Source organism: Corvus moneduloides, chromosome 18, assembly GCF_009650955.1.
Source record: "Corvus moneduloides isolate bCorMon1 chromosome 18, bCorMon1.pri, whole genome shotgun sequence".
Taxonomy (NCBI): domain Eukaryota; kingdom Metazoa; phylum Chordata; class Aves; order Passeriformes; family Corvidae; genus Corvus; species Corvus moneduloides.
This window is the reverse complement of record NC_045493.1, coordinates 5,101,007-5,117,602: the sequence shown is the minus strand read 5'-3', so window position 1 is coordinate 5,117,602 and position 16,596 is coordinate 5,101,007. Positions and strand designations below refer to the sequence as shown.

The following is a 16,596-nucleotide window of genomic DNA, read 5'->3' as shown; positions in this document are numbered from 1 at the left end:
GGTCTCAAAGTTTCTTCCTGTGCTCATTGTCCACACACTTTGAAAACTCCACAAAAAAGGACAAATGTATGGAACAATGCAGTTAAAGAAGCCCACCCAAAGCTGAACACTGGCCTATAGTTATATCATGAGGAGGATACTATAATTACAAAATAATTTTCAGTTTTGCAACATTATTTCTGACTGAACCAAGATTGTTATAGTATTGTATTCCTACTCTTTAATAGGGGCCTTTCATTCAATATCCAACTCAAAGGACTGAATAAATCAGTAAGCATTGCAATGAAGTTATTTAATGCCAGTGTTTGTTTTTTGTCAAAGAACATTAAATGAAATTCAGAACACACACCAATTCATCAACTCTAAGAGAATACCTTACAACCTCTGTGAGGAAAACAATGTGCCAAATGTTTCATCAACAGTATCAAATATAAAATTATACTAAAAAAAATTTTAAAATGCAACTTTTATTGATACTTCTTTCAAGCCAGTAATTACGTGATTTGTCAGTAACAGTAAATAAAAAACCCCCACAAACAACTAACTTTGTTATATAAGTACAGAACACTCAAAGAAGATTCATCACTATCACTAAGTCACACAGTTGGCACAACAGCACCATAACTAGTAAAACTGTATGAGTAAGCCTGGCTGTAACATAAACCTGAGGTAAGCCTTAGTAATCAAGAGAAAACTTTCATTGTGCCTCAAACATAAGTCGTCATGAATTCCAATCCCACACCCAAACACAGCCAGAAGTGTTACTAATATAAGTAAAATTGTGAAAGCATACCGGGTCAAATTTTTCAGTGTTAGATCATCCTCCTCCTTTATCTCCCTGAGAGGTATGACATAAGAAACTTGATAAGTAAACTACAAAGGACTTTAGTTGCTTTGAGAGGTTTCTAGAAATATAAAGTAAGTAGTGTCAACAAGCATCAAAAGAATATTTAAAGCTAAGAAAACTGCAAGATGCATTGGGTGACGGAAGAAAGGAGGGGCACTGGGAGAAAACCTCCCTGAAACCTGGCTTGCAAGTTCATCAGCAAAAATATTAACCATTCTTCCATAAAAGAAAAGGAAAAGAAATGGAACACACCTTTTGACTTCAGTAATCCTACTGAGCTATTACAGAGAGACCTCAACCCTTACACTTCTTTAATTTTAGGTCTTTATTTGCCAGTTACTTAAATGGCCTGCGTGGCTTCCTGTATGTCAGTGACAGTGGTTCAGGTCCCAGCTGTACACCCTGTTCCTTGCTCTGTTCATTTGCTCCAGGGCAGCAGCAGCACAGCACTGCACACTGGGCTGCAGAGAGCAAAAGGAGCTGGATCCAGCCACATCTCCATGCCAGGAAAAGGAGGCAGACCAGGCAGGATCATTCCATCCATCCAACCCAGATGTGGTTGCTCCCAGGTGAAAACTCCACACCAGCACACCTCAGTATGTCTGAGTGTTTGTTGGAAACCATATGCTCCTACCTATACTGCCCTGTAAGAGAAAACCTCTACCTTTGAACTTGTTCTGGGAGCAAGAACCAACTTGTGAAAATTCAGCTCAAGCAGTACTTCAACACATAGCAAAGGCCAAAACAGCCAGAAGAATTCAGCTGCACTGACCCGACATGGATCACTGATATAAAGAAGTTCTGATGTTAGATACTTCATTAGTTCTTTTTTCAGAATTAGTAAATAACTCTTATCAAATCCTATTAGTCACTGACACCATTCAAGCATAACATCACACAAATAACATTGGTCAGAACACAATTTCCACTCTTCTCCTTTTGCAGAACAGCCAAGTCCTTCACAGCACATTGCTCTCCATCTCATCTTGCAGTATGAGAAGTACAGCATGAATGACACACAAGATCCTGTCACCCTGCCCAGTGCTCTGTAACTACCCAGATTCCCTCCAGCTACCCATGCAACCTCTAGTCTAAGCTGCATTACCGACAAGCCTTGAAATTCTACTCTTTTTAAAGCTTTATTGTAAAAAATACAAATAATCAGAATGTTCTACTGGTTATTACCTTCAAAAGAGATGCCGATGTCCCGGTTTTGGAGAGTTTTGTTACTGCAGACACTGAGGAGCCGTTTTCTGGTTTGGCTTTTTCACTTGTTTGAGCTTTATTTACTCCAGGCACTTTGGGCACTGAGCCAACACTCCTGTTTGCTTTCTTCATTCTGGGCTGTCTGTTTATGATGCATTTACAAACAAATCTACAAGCAGAAAGAAAGAGACTTTAAATATAAAACACAGATGAAAAGCAATGTCTTTTTTTATAATGTTCTATTAAAGATCAGAAATCCAGAAGAGCAGAAAAGACCACAAATTAGAGCCAAACAAAATGCATGTGACTGACCAATGGTTTTTGCCTTTTTTTAAAGGGGATTTTTGCTAAGGACTAAGCACTTCCTAGAGCTCCACTCCAAATTATAATCTTTTTTTTAGTTCTCGTTCCACAAATGGCATTGAACAGAGGATATTTTATAAGTGACCCGTGTTGCTGAGTTCACTCGTTAGCCAGCAAAAGAAAGGCTTATTAGGGAGCAACGTCCTTTATTTCTGACTGTGGGAAGGAAAACATTGTGGGAGTATTCAGGCAACAGCCTAACTACCAGCAACACTGGATTTGAGAAAACATTACCACCAGCTCGGTAACTACAGTACTGAGAGAAAAACGGCAGCCGCAGGAAAAAACTTACTCCACAAAAAATCCAAAGAAGTTGAAAAATTCAGATTCCCTCAAACCATTTATTACTAAAATTCACAATAATAAACACATGGAATTTTACAAAATTTAACATAAGTCATGTGATTACAAGGATTATCTCCAAGAAGAAACCAGAAGTAGCTCACTGGGTTCCATGGCCCACAGTGAGAACACTCCTGCAGCTTGGCCCAGCCTGCTGTCTCCAACAGCAGAGAACTGCCAGCACTGCCATTCCACCCACAAGTACAGATGAAAGTGCAGAAAACAAAGCTGACTTTATCCAAACCAGGAGCAGCCACAGCAGACCCAAAAACTGCAGGTATCACAACAACTGCTAATTCCAAGGAAGCATAGGCTAACAGGAGAACAGCCACAGAACAGCCATGACTTGAAGCATGGGCTACCAGAAAGACCAGACACATCAGGATGTTCTCCTCCTGCAAGAGTGAGAGTTGGCAGCTGTTTTCTTCATCACACTTGAGTCAGATGTCATGGGATGGAAGATTAAGAGGACAACATCTCCATTCCACTTTCAGTCTTACAGACTCCAGGTGGAAGTAAGTGATCAGGTGTAGCTGAGCCCAGTATCTCACAGCTGATTAAAAACATGAAACACATCTAGTCATTTCCATCTCTTAAAAACTGAAGCAGTTCAAAGGCACAACAAGCAGACTGATGACTGTGTGCTTGAGATATTTGACATAACAACACAGTGATCAGAAGTACTAAATAATTTCAGCTAACAAAATTAACACCATACCCTTACAAACACTCCTTCCTTCTGAACACCACCTCAGCTGCACACAAGCGTATTTCAATTCTGACTTTGATAAAAGTCAGTAAAACTCCAGGAGTTTTGCCTCCTCAGATCCCTAAGTACTGTTAACAGAAGCAACATGAAGCTTCATCGTAAGACACTGAAAATATTTGTTTATAGCTTCCAGATTCCCTTTAGCTCTGAAAGCTGCCATGAACGGACACAGAAAACTTAGTTTGCTGTTACATTTTCATCATCATGATGTCAAAAATGCACCAATCCTGCCATGCACCTACTAGTAATCAGAACGCCTTCACAGAAGACTAAATAACTAAGAGATAATTTGAAGTGAGAGTCTCCTAAGAAAACCAAAACCCAAACTAGAAATGCCCCAAGAAGGTAATATGTTTGCTATACACACATAATATAAAGTGGTACAACTGCCTACTAAATTCCAGAAGCAGATGGTAACACTGGTTACCATATAAGTTGCCACACTTCTATTTCTTGCCTTTTTCATGTTTATGAGTCAAACACTTACTTGTGCTTTTGATCTTATTCAACTGAAAACTGAAACTGAAAAGACTAAAGAGGATAGAGTTCTTTAGTAAAACTGGCATCTTTACTATTGAATGCTATTTTGACGTTCTACAGATAAAAATTAATTGCCCACAGCACGCTTGAGGAATAACCAAATGAATTTCCAGAGCACAGTTTATAGTGAAGCTCACTGCACTTAAAAAATTATCCCAAAGAAGAACTATACACTTGCGATAAATCCAGTCAATCAAAACCATCACTTTTTGACAGCTCACAGAGTGAGAAGGCCAGTGCTCCAAGGAGCGTTAGGGCACTGGCAGTGATATGACTATGACACATTTGGGCAAAGCCTGACAACCTTGCCTGGCAATGTAAATAAAGCGGTGGCTCTGGCTGGCACGGAAACACCCAGCACTGGCCACTTGCAATGCACATTTTTCAGGTCTACAGAGCACATTCATCAGCCCTGACACACCTTGCCAAGACAGACACAGCACACATGAGCTTTGCATGCACAGTAAATACAGCTGGATCTGTTTATTACAGCAAGTAAGACAATAACATAACCCACTGGATGGATGGCATCAGAAAGAAATGCAGGCTAATGTTAACTTTCACAGAACAAACCATTTATACTGTTATCAGTATATCTCAGGGGGTCAGCAGTGACAAGACCCTGTGAACTCAAATGTTTCTCATCCATGAGAAGTGTTCCTGAAAACACGCCACAGTATTTGCTTCAAGAACAGCAACTACAAAGCACAGTGATGGAAGCAAGCGAAGCTCAGCAAGGTAAGCTAAGTATAATCCTCATGTTTCATCACAGCATTATTTTAAAATAACCATAAATTTGACACACAAGACCACTATTTTTGATTCACTGAAACTCAAAGGTAGACCCACCTTTCCAGAAACTTTAAAGATACATAGAGGACAAGAAGGTTTAGGTACCACTGTGCCTGTTTTAATTCCAGAGAAACTAAGCTCTAAGTAGTTACTTTCCTAATGAAAGAAGTTTATGTCATTTTAGTTTAAAAACTGAGAAAAATATACAAACGGGTCACACAAAGTAAGAACAAGACATCAATTAGCATTACAGGTTTTAAAAGCAGCTGCTCACTAAGACTCCTAAAGTGAATTTGTGTCCTCATTGTGCCAATTGCTCCCCTCCTGCCTTCTCCAGGAAGGAAAAAGAAGACGGGGTTTCAGCACTGAAAACAGAAGACATCAATATTGTTGGACTGGGAGTAGGAAAAGCCCTACTTCATCCAGTTTCTCAAAAGGCAGGTATTGCAGATAAAGACTACCTTTATGCTTCTAAAGAACACCACTACATTCCTTAGGAAGAAACTGTATTAGGACAACAATAATCTTGTCTCTGCCCAACAATTAATTTTAAAATAAGAAATGAAACGCTCTCTAACCAAAGAAAGCTTTCTGAAGAGTAACATACAGCACTAACAATTCAAATGAGAACTAAAATATTATTTCACTATTGTTTTAAAAAGAAAATACTGCATATAAAACTGTAGTTTATATTTTGCCCAAGGGAGAAAGAAGGAATTACTGAAGAGTTCCTTTCCCTTTACATACACTTCTTCCCCCCTCAAAAAAAAAAAAAAAAAGGAAGGAGAAAAAAAAAGCCACTACTAAAGAAAATACTCATCAACAGGCACAAGACATTACTGGAAAATATTTGATTAATGATAGCACAAACAGTATCAATTAATCAAAATGGAAAAAAGCCAAAACAATGCCAAAATATCAGATAGAAAGACTGCATTCCTGAACTAAAATGTAACTATTCACTCTAACCTGTATGCTTTCCCAGCTGTCTCTCTTTCCACAGCACACATAGTACAGGAAACAGGAGAACCTTGCTCAGGAGTGTGCTCTCCCTGCTCCGTGGAGGCATGTGAAACCAGTCCTGCACTTTATACCAGCTGCAAACACAACTGCATAAATAATAATTTAAAACTGTTTTACCCAATAGCATGGCTCTGCTCCTGACTGTAAACTGATATGATACATCCACCCAGCCAACACACAATGCTTTCAGCATTACTCTTCAGAACCCTGAGCACTCAAGCAGGGCAGGGAGGGTATGATTTCTTACTGTGATTATTTTAATCTCATCCATTATTTAATATTGTTGTCAAAAAAGTAAAGCTCAGTTACAAGAGTACAAAATATAGTTTCCTGTGCCTGGAAGACAATAGAGGGTCAAGCAACAAAAGTATTTTTTTCCCTTGGTTGAAAATACGAGGCATCAAGAGACATTAAGCAGTGTTACCTGCTAAAAATTGCAAATTATTAAGAAAATTATAAATAATCTTAGAATTTTCTTTTAAGAAACCACAAGAAGTAGAAGCAAGTGATCCTTCAAATCTGAGGATACTGAGCACTTTTGAAAAATCAATAACCCAAGTTACAGGGGAAATTGCTCATGTCTAAGAGCAATACAGTCAGTACACTTTCACTCTCTATCTGTGCAAATTCTTTGTGTTTGATATATTTAGGCTGACAACTTTGCCCAAATAATTAGGGAATGACGTTTTCAGGTCACTTATAAAGTCCCAAAAGGCAGAAAAGCGAAGAGATTATAAAATACAGCCTCATCAACCCCCTGTAAAACACAGATACAGAACTTTCCCAAGTCTCTGCAGAAAAGACAGCACAGACACCAAAAAGCCTCATATCTGGAGTATGAAATAAGCTATATAGAAAGAGACACATCTCTCTACATTTATAACTTTCAGCCTGCAAGCTGCACGAGCACTCTGCAACAATGTCTCTTGCTCAATAATTCCAAAAACATGATATATAAACCACTGGATTCCAGAAGCCCAGAGCAAATAATGCATTTCTTTTATTGCTTAAGATCGAGACATCAGTTTTAGTGACTTGAAAGTTTGTTGGCGCTAGCAGGTAATTTAAGACACCAAGGGTAACAGGAGAGTCCATGGAATCACAAAGACTCTTATGAGACTAACTGGACAATAGAAACAGCAAATAAAATTAAATATCGGTAAACACAAACACATCTATCTCTTGGGGAAAAGCAACCTCAGCTTCAACTATAAATGTGCTCTCAGTGTATCAATATTGCTCAGCAAGACTACAGTGTTCTGATTCATAGCTTCGTTAAACTATCAGTACAGTGCTTGGAATAAGGAAGAGAAAAAAAGCAAAGCAATTCCAGGAATTATTAAAGAAAGGAATAGACAATGAACCATAAAACACAAATATCACACTCAACAAATCAATATTTTGCCCATCTACCCACACTTTAATTGCTATGTGCAGCTCTTCTCTCAACCTCAAAAAAAAGTTTTCTTACAGATCTAAAAATGGTCAAGCAAGGGGCAAAAATAAGATCAAAGGTATATAATAGCTCCCATAAGATATCTCACAGGGAGCCTATCAAATCTGGAATGGCATCGAGAAGGCAGACTGGGAATGGCTGTTAATCATCTCTTTCAATATTAAAACTAAGGACCAGCAAACAAATTTAGAGCCAGGTTCTAAATTTAAAAAAGTGACCTGCATTTTTAATGTATATTGTGTGATGGGATAGGGAGACTGGCCATGCACAAGGTACAGAAATTTCCTAATGGCTCTTAAATAGCTGAGTGCAAAGGGCTCAGAAACCCCTCTGAGCCAAAACTAATTGTAGGGTGGGAAAGCAGTCAGGGTGGGAGGGAAGACTTTGGGGTTGGGTTTTTCCTAAGGCATCTGCTCATAGCTGCAGGCGGGATGGAACTCCAGGTGGGCTGGATCCCTATGCCAGTGTGGGCAGTGTCTGCTCTGTTCTTCTGCTGCAAGGAAAATACACAACTGTGCATTGCAGTGCAATACAGATGGAGCACAGAGGGCTGCGCTCCCGGAACAACAGCTGCAGGGAGTCATTTAGACAGGAAAGACCTTTCTGTTACTTTCTCTCTTAAAAATTCTGAAGAGCCTTTACAGTTTTCCATTACAAGTTGTGGAATTAAAAAATAGGAATTCTGCATTCAAGTTATGCTATCCATCCACTGTTTTCAAGCCACATTTGCTGTTGCTGCTTCTCTCAAACAGAAGAGAGGAAAGACCAGAGCTTTGAGCCAGAATTGCCTATTACACACCTCAATTTCTCTACTCCTTCTTTGGAGAAAACTTCAGAGCTGTAGCTGCTGCGAGTGATGTGTAACCGTTGCAATACTTAACATTCCAGACAAGTGACAGGAACATTTACAGAACTCCTGAACTCACAAACTGTGCTCTAAAAGCCTTTTCATAACAAAATTAAATTATGTAGCCTTGTTTTCAAGCTCCTATTTCAAACAACTGCTATTTCAAACCATTGCCAAGGAAAGAAAAAACAACTGTTCATCAACTAGCACGGGGAAACTGCTCCACAGGGAAGGGGAGCACTGACATAACTCGGTCTCAGCATGAGCTTCTACACTGACTGCAGCTTCAGAAGACTTTTTTTAAATTATAGCTTTGAAAAACAGAATAACAGACTAGGTAAATCCATACTTTACTGGTATCCATCACTGAGCCAATTAAAAAATATTCTATGTAGGCTCAGTACCCTTAGCATTCCCATTAACTACAGCTGCTCACACTACAGATCAAAACACCATCCACATCACTATTAAGTAGGGTTTGTTTCATTGGTGTTGAAAATATAGGTAATTTGGTTACACTTCTATGTCAGATTTTACATGCTTGAACAAACATCAGAAATATCAACCTTCCCTGTAAAACCCTTAGGTTAATATTCCAATAAAACAGAGCCAACTCCTACAGTAACACTTTGGCTTTCCAGGAAAATAAAAAAATTAACACACTCATTTTTCCAGCCAAAGGACTGGCCAGCTTTAAGTACAAACCACACCAAACTAAAAGTGATACTTGATCAGTTAACTCCATTAACTGGAAGTGCTCTTACCTGTTATTCCAAGCACGCTCTAAAGCAAGTGTTATTCCAAAAATCAATAACCTTTCAGTTACAAAGGTGTATTTAGTGTCCTATAATCTTAAGTATATACTGTATTCCTCACACAACAAACAAAGTCCACTGGTGGAATGCTTACACTGTTAATTGCTGTGATTCCTACAGCCATAAGTCCTACTGACACACACGTGGAAGTTCTCCTGGCACTGCCAGGCAGCACTTTCAAAACCAGCTATGTCAATTTTGAAACCAGGGGAGTTGGTAGAATAGCACAATAAAACGTGTACAACCAACACAACAGCTTTCTTCCCTTTCAAACTGACTCGCTCAGTGTACAACATTTCATTGCAATGCTCTCTCTCAAGCACAGCTGTTCCCAAAAGTGCTGCCTAGAGCAGGTGACCAGTGGTAACCTCCTCCCTTCAGTCCACTGTAAATGTTGTCAGCTGAACTCCGATCAACAACTGCAGCAAAGGCTTCTGCTGCATCAAGTTCCTAGGGGGGAGTAAGGCAGGCAGCAGCCAGGTTCCATCACAGGTAGGGGGACAGAGAAAGGACATGCAATGGACCATTTCAGGAGGCAGACCAGTGGCTCCCAGCACATGTGAGTTACAGGTAAAACCCGTAAGAGAAGTGATTAACTTTGACTAAGTCTCATGTTCATCCAAAACACTCCACCAGATCTTCAGTTCATGCAAAATCCAAACACTCCAAATCCTGATACTAGGAGAGTTATGATGATAGATCTGCTCTTACCAGCAGTTGATTAATTATCAGCTTGAGGACTTTCTGTTGCCGGGACTTCTGGAACTGGGAGGTGACTGGGTGCTCAGTATGTCCACTTCACCACCAGCCTGGTCTGACAACATTCTTGAAGGCATTGCAACAAAAAAGTCCCAGAGAACAGAAGAAGCATAAAGAGATGCATCCCCTGAGGACCTTCCCAGGCCTCAGGTGCTTACAGCTCTGGAATTCCCAACCCCAGAAGGACCATCCTGGTCTCAGATGCACCAAGAGAATGGCCTGAATGGGAATGGCTCATGCACAAGTCAATCCTGCTAAGGCTGAGGGTGGGAAGTGCCTGCTGGGATTGCTTAAGTTAAGTCATGAAAATAATTTAATTGTACCCTGCCACCTAAAGAGGCAGTTCCCCCCCTTCCTCAGTCTTCTCCCTTCTCTCCATTCTAGAGATCACAGCTCATTTTTGATGAGTTGGTCTTTCAGACAGATCAGGACTGATCTGACTCACCTCATAATTGCTAGATACTATGAAAAGGAAGCAGTGGGACTGGGAACAAGAAGGAAGTCTCATTCTTTCAGAGACAGTGTAGCCCCAAAGTTGTTTTAATTTAGTTTCAGGCTATGGGACATTCAGCAGCAGTCCTGCTTTAAATGGACCTCTTACTGCCACCCACCAAACCACCAACACTTTCCAAGCCACACTATTCCAGGGCACAAATGACCTGTGCTATTTTTAAGCAATCAACACAAGACAAAACAGGACACTAAGAGGTCTGAAGCCTGGCTACCTATGGGTTTGAATTTGTGCAGCGGCCGACATCTTCCCTCACCTCCAAGATCTGTCAACAGCACACTCATTACATAGTTTAAAGTCCTTCAGGCTTGGCAGACAGAGAAGAGACAGAGCCACATGCAAATCCTTCCTAAACAGTCTGGTATCACTAAGGGAGGAGCAGTTACCTGACCCGGTGTGGAAGCTCAAGGACATAAATTTGAGTCATATGGAAGAAAAGTCCTTGCAACAGGATGGAGAGGCTCCCATCTACTGACAACTTTTTATTTCCCAAGGGGAAAAGGGTAAGACTATTTCTCTTCCAAATTTTATTCCAAGCCTTCCTGAAAAGGGTGAATCACCAGCCAGTTTATGGAGTTCCTGTTCCCTGGGACAGTTTAGTTGTTGGAGCAATGCAGGATTCTACATGGGACAAAGCCTAGGAAAGCACTAAAATCCCAATACAACATCCCTAACTGATGTAACTGCTGATATCCCCATGGAATGCCAAGTGCACTTTCCACTGTAAAAGTATAAAGTATTTCTTTGAAAAGCTCCTGTATCTCCAGGTTTCCTGGCAAGCCTTTGATGTGTGACTGAAGGCCTCAGAATAGCTTTTCCTCCAGAAAAATGTAGTCTATTAAAAAAGGCTATACTGAAGTCTTTCTCTTTTCCTTCAAATATCCTTTATATTACAACACTAATGTCCATAACTGATAGACTTAATTTTCTTCTGTAGACAAACACTATTTATTTATTACGGATGTATATATTAGAAAGATTTTCAGGAAACTTTCAATAAGTTTTTGTAACAAGTATTTGTATGATTTCATGTTTTTAATATAGTAAATGTAGTTCTGAATATGAAATGAAGTAGATTGAAATTTCATGTGCACACTTGGATCTATACCCTTTAAAACGTCTTTACGATTTTTCCTGAGTTTTCACAAACAGAATTTACACTGTTTACAGTAATATCTATCCCTGCAAACTATCAAAACCTTCAGAGAACAGCATGATGGCACCTTTAAACTTTTTCAAAGTCACAGGCATGCCCATGCTACAGGGTGAGGAAACCCTTTCTTGTAGTTTTGTATAAAACAGAAAGAACAGCAACAGTTACGGGGGAAAAGTTTGTGTTACAAAGTTTTTGTTTTAACATGTTAATTCTCAATGAAATGTTCTCAGTACAGTCAAATCCAATGATACTGCCACATTCAAGGATGTATGTCATATTTACAAATCCTAAATCAAGAATAATTTGATGACAACAACTACCAGCAACTGTATGTATTTATGAATTTCATCATTTTCAAAAGAGACACTAATTGTCCATCTCATATAAGCAAGTGCACATATAAAGTAGCTTTGCATGGTTCTGTCAACGACAGGAAAGAAGGTTCTTTTTTTTTTTTGTCACAGAAAGAAATAAAAACAAAACTAAAACTTCAAGTATACAGAGTTACTCAGATTTGTAGAAGGAATCATGTCTATAAAAGTAGCTTTAATTTTTCTTTTTTCCTTCAGAAAAGCCTGTATTCCTTTAGGGACTTGAAGGAAGTATTTGCCATTAACTATTTAAACTGCTGGTTACTTCTTAGGGAAGAGCAAATTGAAACAGGCAAGACCATTGTCTGAAAAGACACTGCACAACAGATGCTACTTTAAATGCACACCCTCGGTGTAATTTATTTTGCTAAATAAACTTTTAGTTCCATATAACCTGGCAGCTCAGTAAAAAGCAAAAAAAATTTTAAATCCTTTGCCTAAACAGTGAAAGTCAAGCTCTAGTAGATCATTTTTATAAACTTGCCCGTGTCACTTAAGATCTGTCCATACAAAGACAGCCAACATTCTAGCAATGAACAGTGAAATATGTTGAAGGAGCCTCTCCAGCACCAACCCTCACACAGCAAGGAAATTCTGCAGCTGAAGCTTCAAGAAGGCTCCATCTGCCAAAACCACTGTGTGCTTTTAATTAAGAACATACATAGAAATGTATTAAGAAGAACACAAAGTTTCAAGGAGTGGTAAGAACGCCAGCCTCTTGGTCATGCTTTCCACCCACCTCCCCAAACACAGATCCCACAGAAAGCCCTCACTCACTGCATGTACCTGTGAAGAACGTGTACCCTACATTGGCTAAATGACCAAAGTCAAGCAAATGTTTTTAGCATCAAAAAAAATACAAATACTTTCAGACTGATGTAATCAAATACATCACTCGAGTACTTCAACTCTACCTTAACTCTTTTTTACTATTATTTAAATACTACATGTTAGGTGCTCAGTTTCTTTTCCTGAATAAAACTGCATATGTAACAATTAGTTACAGCCAATCATTAGCTTGGCTCTTGGCTCCATTCTGGCAAACAGTGATGGAAAATAAAATTGATGCAAAACTTATCTTTCAAAAATGCCAAACCAAGTCTTGAAGTAAGTAAAAACTTGTTATTTACTCTTCTGAAATTTTGCCTTCGTGGCTTCACAACCATTTAATATGCAACAAATGACTAATTCTACTTTTTTTCCTCTCTTTTTGGTACTGAAACCTTGCAGATTGAACCCTTTCAAAAAGTCTCCTTTCACCTAACTTTAAAATTTTTTCTGGTATTACTCTTGCCTGCAATTTGGGAAGCTACTAGTTCTGCCACTGGTTTGCAACATAGTGTCAGTTCTTTGCAAAAACTGAAGTACCCCAAGACAGTTACAAAGACCAAAAGTTGTAGCACCTTCACAGTAAAGTCCTCTTTCCCAAAGAAAATCATGCATGTACGTGTGAAAACGCTACTAATGAATTATTTATGTTTAAAGATAGTATCCTGTGATTACTTCCAGGCTGCACTATTATTAAGTGCCCCAAATGGTGGCTTCTCTGATCACTTCGGTTGGAATAAGCTCAAAAGAAACAAGTAATAGGTTCCTTGTAACTAGTCATGTAAGGATACCATTATGTACATAAATCAGCTTCCAACACTTGCTTTTTCTCCCTTTTTCAGTATAAAGACCGAAAATAAGACAAAATGGGGTGATTTTTTAAGCCAGGAAGCACAAGCCCGACATTTCTTATGCTGTTTTTCCCAAGGAGCAATAGTGATTCAGTCCCATTAATAGCATTACACACTTCTAGGACTGGATCCTTGTTGGCAAGACAGGCTCCAACATCACAAGGCCAAAAAGAACTTCTGAATTACGTCAGTGAAAAATCTCTTAAGGAGTTTCCGTAGCCTCCACCTACTGAGAATCTACTTTCCTCTTTCATACCAACAGTAAAGCAAAAACGACACAAATTAGTTTGACTTCAAAATGTTACTTCTAAGTATATATCTATTCCTATATAAAATGTTGACTGTACCTCACATTTATTTTGTACAATTAAATCTTTGCAGCATAAAAATATCCCCACATGTGCTTAGACAGAAACTTCTAAAACTCAACAAGTTTTAGACCTGGCCTTTGCCACCTTTAAATGATGTCCAGGTATGGCTCAGGGAAATGCCAGCTGGCTCAAGCAAGCCGTGCCAATGTCCATGCTGGCAACGATGTGGAAATCATGTGCCAGACCTCAGTCTAACACCCAAGTTGTCTTTGATTTGCTACTATGGACACACTCTCCATTAAGGAAAACCTTTGCTCCAACCTGCTGCAGAAGACACTTTTGGCAGATGCCTGGAAGGCCACTGAGATCACACCACCCTCGAGCACAGAGGGAAAGGGAAAATACCCTGGAGTCTCAAGGTATAGTCCATGACACCTGGAAATCCCTGCACAGACTGTTTTCCCACTGTGATGTTCCACCATCATCAGACTTTAATAAAACAATCCCTCATACAAGCAAAGAGAGAAGACAGATCTTTACCAATGATCACACTAAAACACACGTCAACAATTAGCTAAAGCAGATGAAATAATTGGGAAAATATGGGCTGCATTCTCTAACTAGATGGCCCGTCATTTGACAGAAATAGAAAAATACGTTAAAAAGATTTGAGATGTTTTGTTCCCAATTATGTATTGTATTCATTAAAGAAAGAAAAAGACAAGTATCCTCAGCCACACAAAAACATCTGAGAAATCAAAGGGGTTTTTCTTTACTTCACCTAGTTTACCAGCCCGGAATCTGGCTTTTCCATTAGCTGAAAGTGAAGTGGCAGTGTTACAAGAAACATGAGACTACTCCCATCTCAGTTTCCCAGTTTTAATCTCGGACTATTTACAATGACCTTCTATTTTCATTTTGGTTAACAACTACCTAACAACACTCAACTAGGCTGGAGACGGAGAAGAAACTGTACTTCTGAGCTACTGTACTGCAGCACTATATTGTGATCCACAGTGTTGAAAGCAGACACTGGCTTTAATTTGCCTATCTTTCAGCAGCCAAAGTCCACACCACTAATGAAGCAGGAAGCAGCTCCAGAAGGCTTATGTTTGCTTTTGGGGTGAACAGAACTAACACAGACTATGCCCTTCAACAGAACCCGTGGCTTCTTAGAGCTTTTTTCACCCAGCAGAACCACTTACATGACACATTTTCTGCGACAAGAGAGCTGTGTTTTCCAGACCCCAGCACAGACAAACACTTCATGCAATCACAGACAGTGAGATGCTGTTGTGGAGAGAAGGGTGCAGTTTGCTGAGCATCAGCACTGCAGTGTTTTTCTCTCTGAGGACACAGCATACAGAACCTCTCAGAATAGGCTGGTGACTGGTTTTGGCCCAGCTATAGGAACCTGCCTTCCTACATCACTGGTAATACCAGGTCATGACAGACTTGGAAGCTGAAATACTGCGAGGCACAGGATGGCAGACTGCAGGCACAAAACTGGAACTTAAGAGGCTCTTTCAGCTATAAAAAGGCAGAAAAACCGCGCTCCAGAAAAGCATGAGACCAGAATCCAGACAAAGGTGCTCCCAAACACACCAAAACCCAGCTAGAAAGATGCTGAACGCGGGCACTCCGCGTTTCTCCTCAGGGAGCTGCACACACACCCACCATCCCTCTCACAGACACCAGCCAGCAGCGTGAAGCGAATGATTCCACCGCGGGATGCAAACGCGGGCCAACCTGCGCCTCCCCGCCAGCCGGGACCGGCGGACGCTCCATTCCCTCACCGCCTGCCCCGCGCCCCGCGGCGCTCCCGCAGGGTCATCGCGAGGTGGGTGACAGGGAGGACGCGGCAGGGCGGGTGGAGGGTGCCGCGGGGGTACCCGAGGAGGGCGCGGGGCGGTGTCACCGCCGCGGGGTGATAGTGCGGCCCCTCGGGGGGCGGCGGTGATGAGGGGCCGAGCCCAGGGCTCCCCGCGGCCGTGAGGCGCTGCGGCCAGGGCGCGGGACACAGGCCCTGCCGGAGCCTGCGCGGCCGCGGGCGACCCCCCGGTGGGCAGGCGGGCAGGGGTCGGGGCCGGGCTATGCCCGCCGGCGCTTGGCGCTTACCGGGGCAGCCGCCGCCTCCTTCCCGCTGCTTCGCAGCCCCGGGTCCGGGGGCGCCGCGCGGGCCGGGCCGGCGGGAGGGGGGGGCGCGCACAGCACGGACCCCTCCGCCCGCCTCCGCCCCGCCCCTTGGCGGTACCGCGCACGCGCCCGGGGGCCGTGAGGGGGAAAGGGCGGGGCGCGGCCACGGGTGGCGCGTGCGCGGGGCGGTGCCTCTGTCAGGGCGGGGCTGCTCCGGACCTGGGTCACAGAAACACGGTGGACTGGAATCTGTTAGGGCGGAAAAGAGCTCTGAGGTGGTTGGGGCCGACCTGTGATCCTACACCACCGTGTCGTCTAGAACATGGCAGTGAACTGAGCGCCACGTCCAGTCTTTCCTTAAACACCTTCCGGCACGATGACTCCATCGCCTCCCTGGGCAGCCCGTTCCGATGTCTGATCACCCGTTCTGTGGAGAAATTACTCCTCGTGTCCAACCTGAATCTCCCCTGGCACAGCTTGAGGCCGTTTCCTCTTATCCTGTCCCTTGTTCCCTGGGAGCAGATCCCCCCTGAGCCTCCTCCACGCCGAACCCCCCCAGCTTCCTCAGCCGCTCCTCACCACACTTGTGCTCCAGACCCTTCCCCAACTTCGTTGCCCGTCTGAGGGCGGGAGGGCGGCAACAGCCCCGGCCCAGGGCCGCAGCTGGGACTGG

At 41.9% G+C, this 16,596-nt stretch overlaps 1 protein-coding gene across 2 annotated transcripts in view; it reads right to left on the bottom strand.

Moving 5' to 3' along the window:
• SPECC1L (sperm antigen with calponin homology and coiled-coil domains 1 like) overlaps positions 1 to 16,017 on the bottom strand; it is a 63,523-nt gene extending 47,506 nt beyond the window's left edge. The window contains exons 1-2 of one of the 2 annotated variants that reach the window (XM_032127902.1): positions 15,906 to 16,017; positions 2,033 to 2,222 (exon numbers count right to left, since the gene is read on the bottom strand). In XM_032127902.1, the coding sequence (XP_031983793.1) occupies positions 2,033 to 2,185 (153 nt within the window). In that variant the 5' untranslated portion in view covers positions 2,186 to 2,222; positions 15,906 to 16,017. Of the gene's footprint in view, positions 1 to 2,032; positions 2,223 to 5,828; positions 5,923 to 15,905 lie in introns of those variants that run through there. The other variant, XM_032127901.1, reaches the window with a different exon arrangement.
• Positions 16,018 to 16,596: the final 579 nt, after the last annotated feature.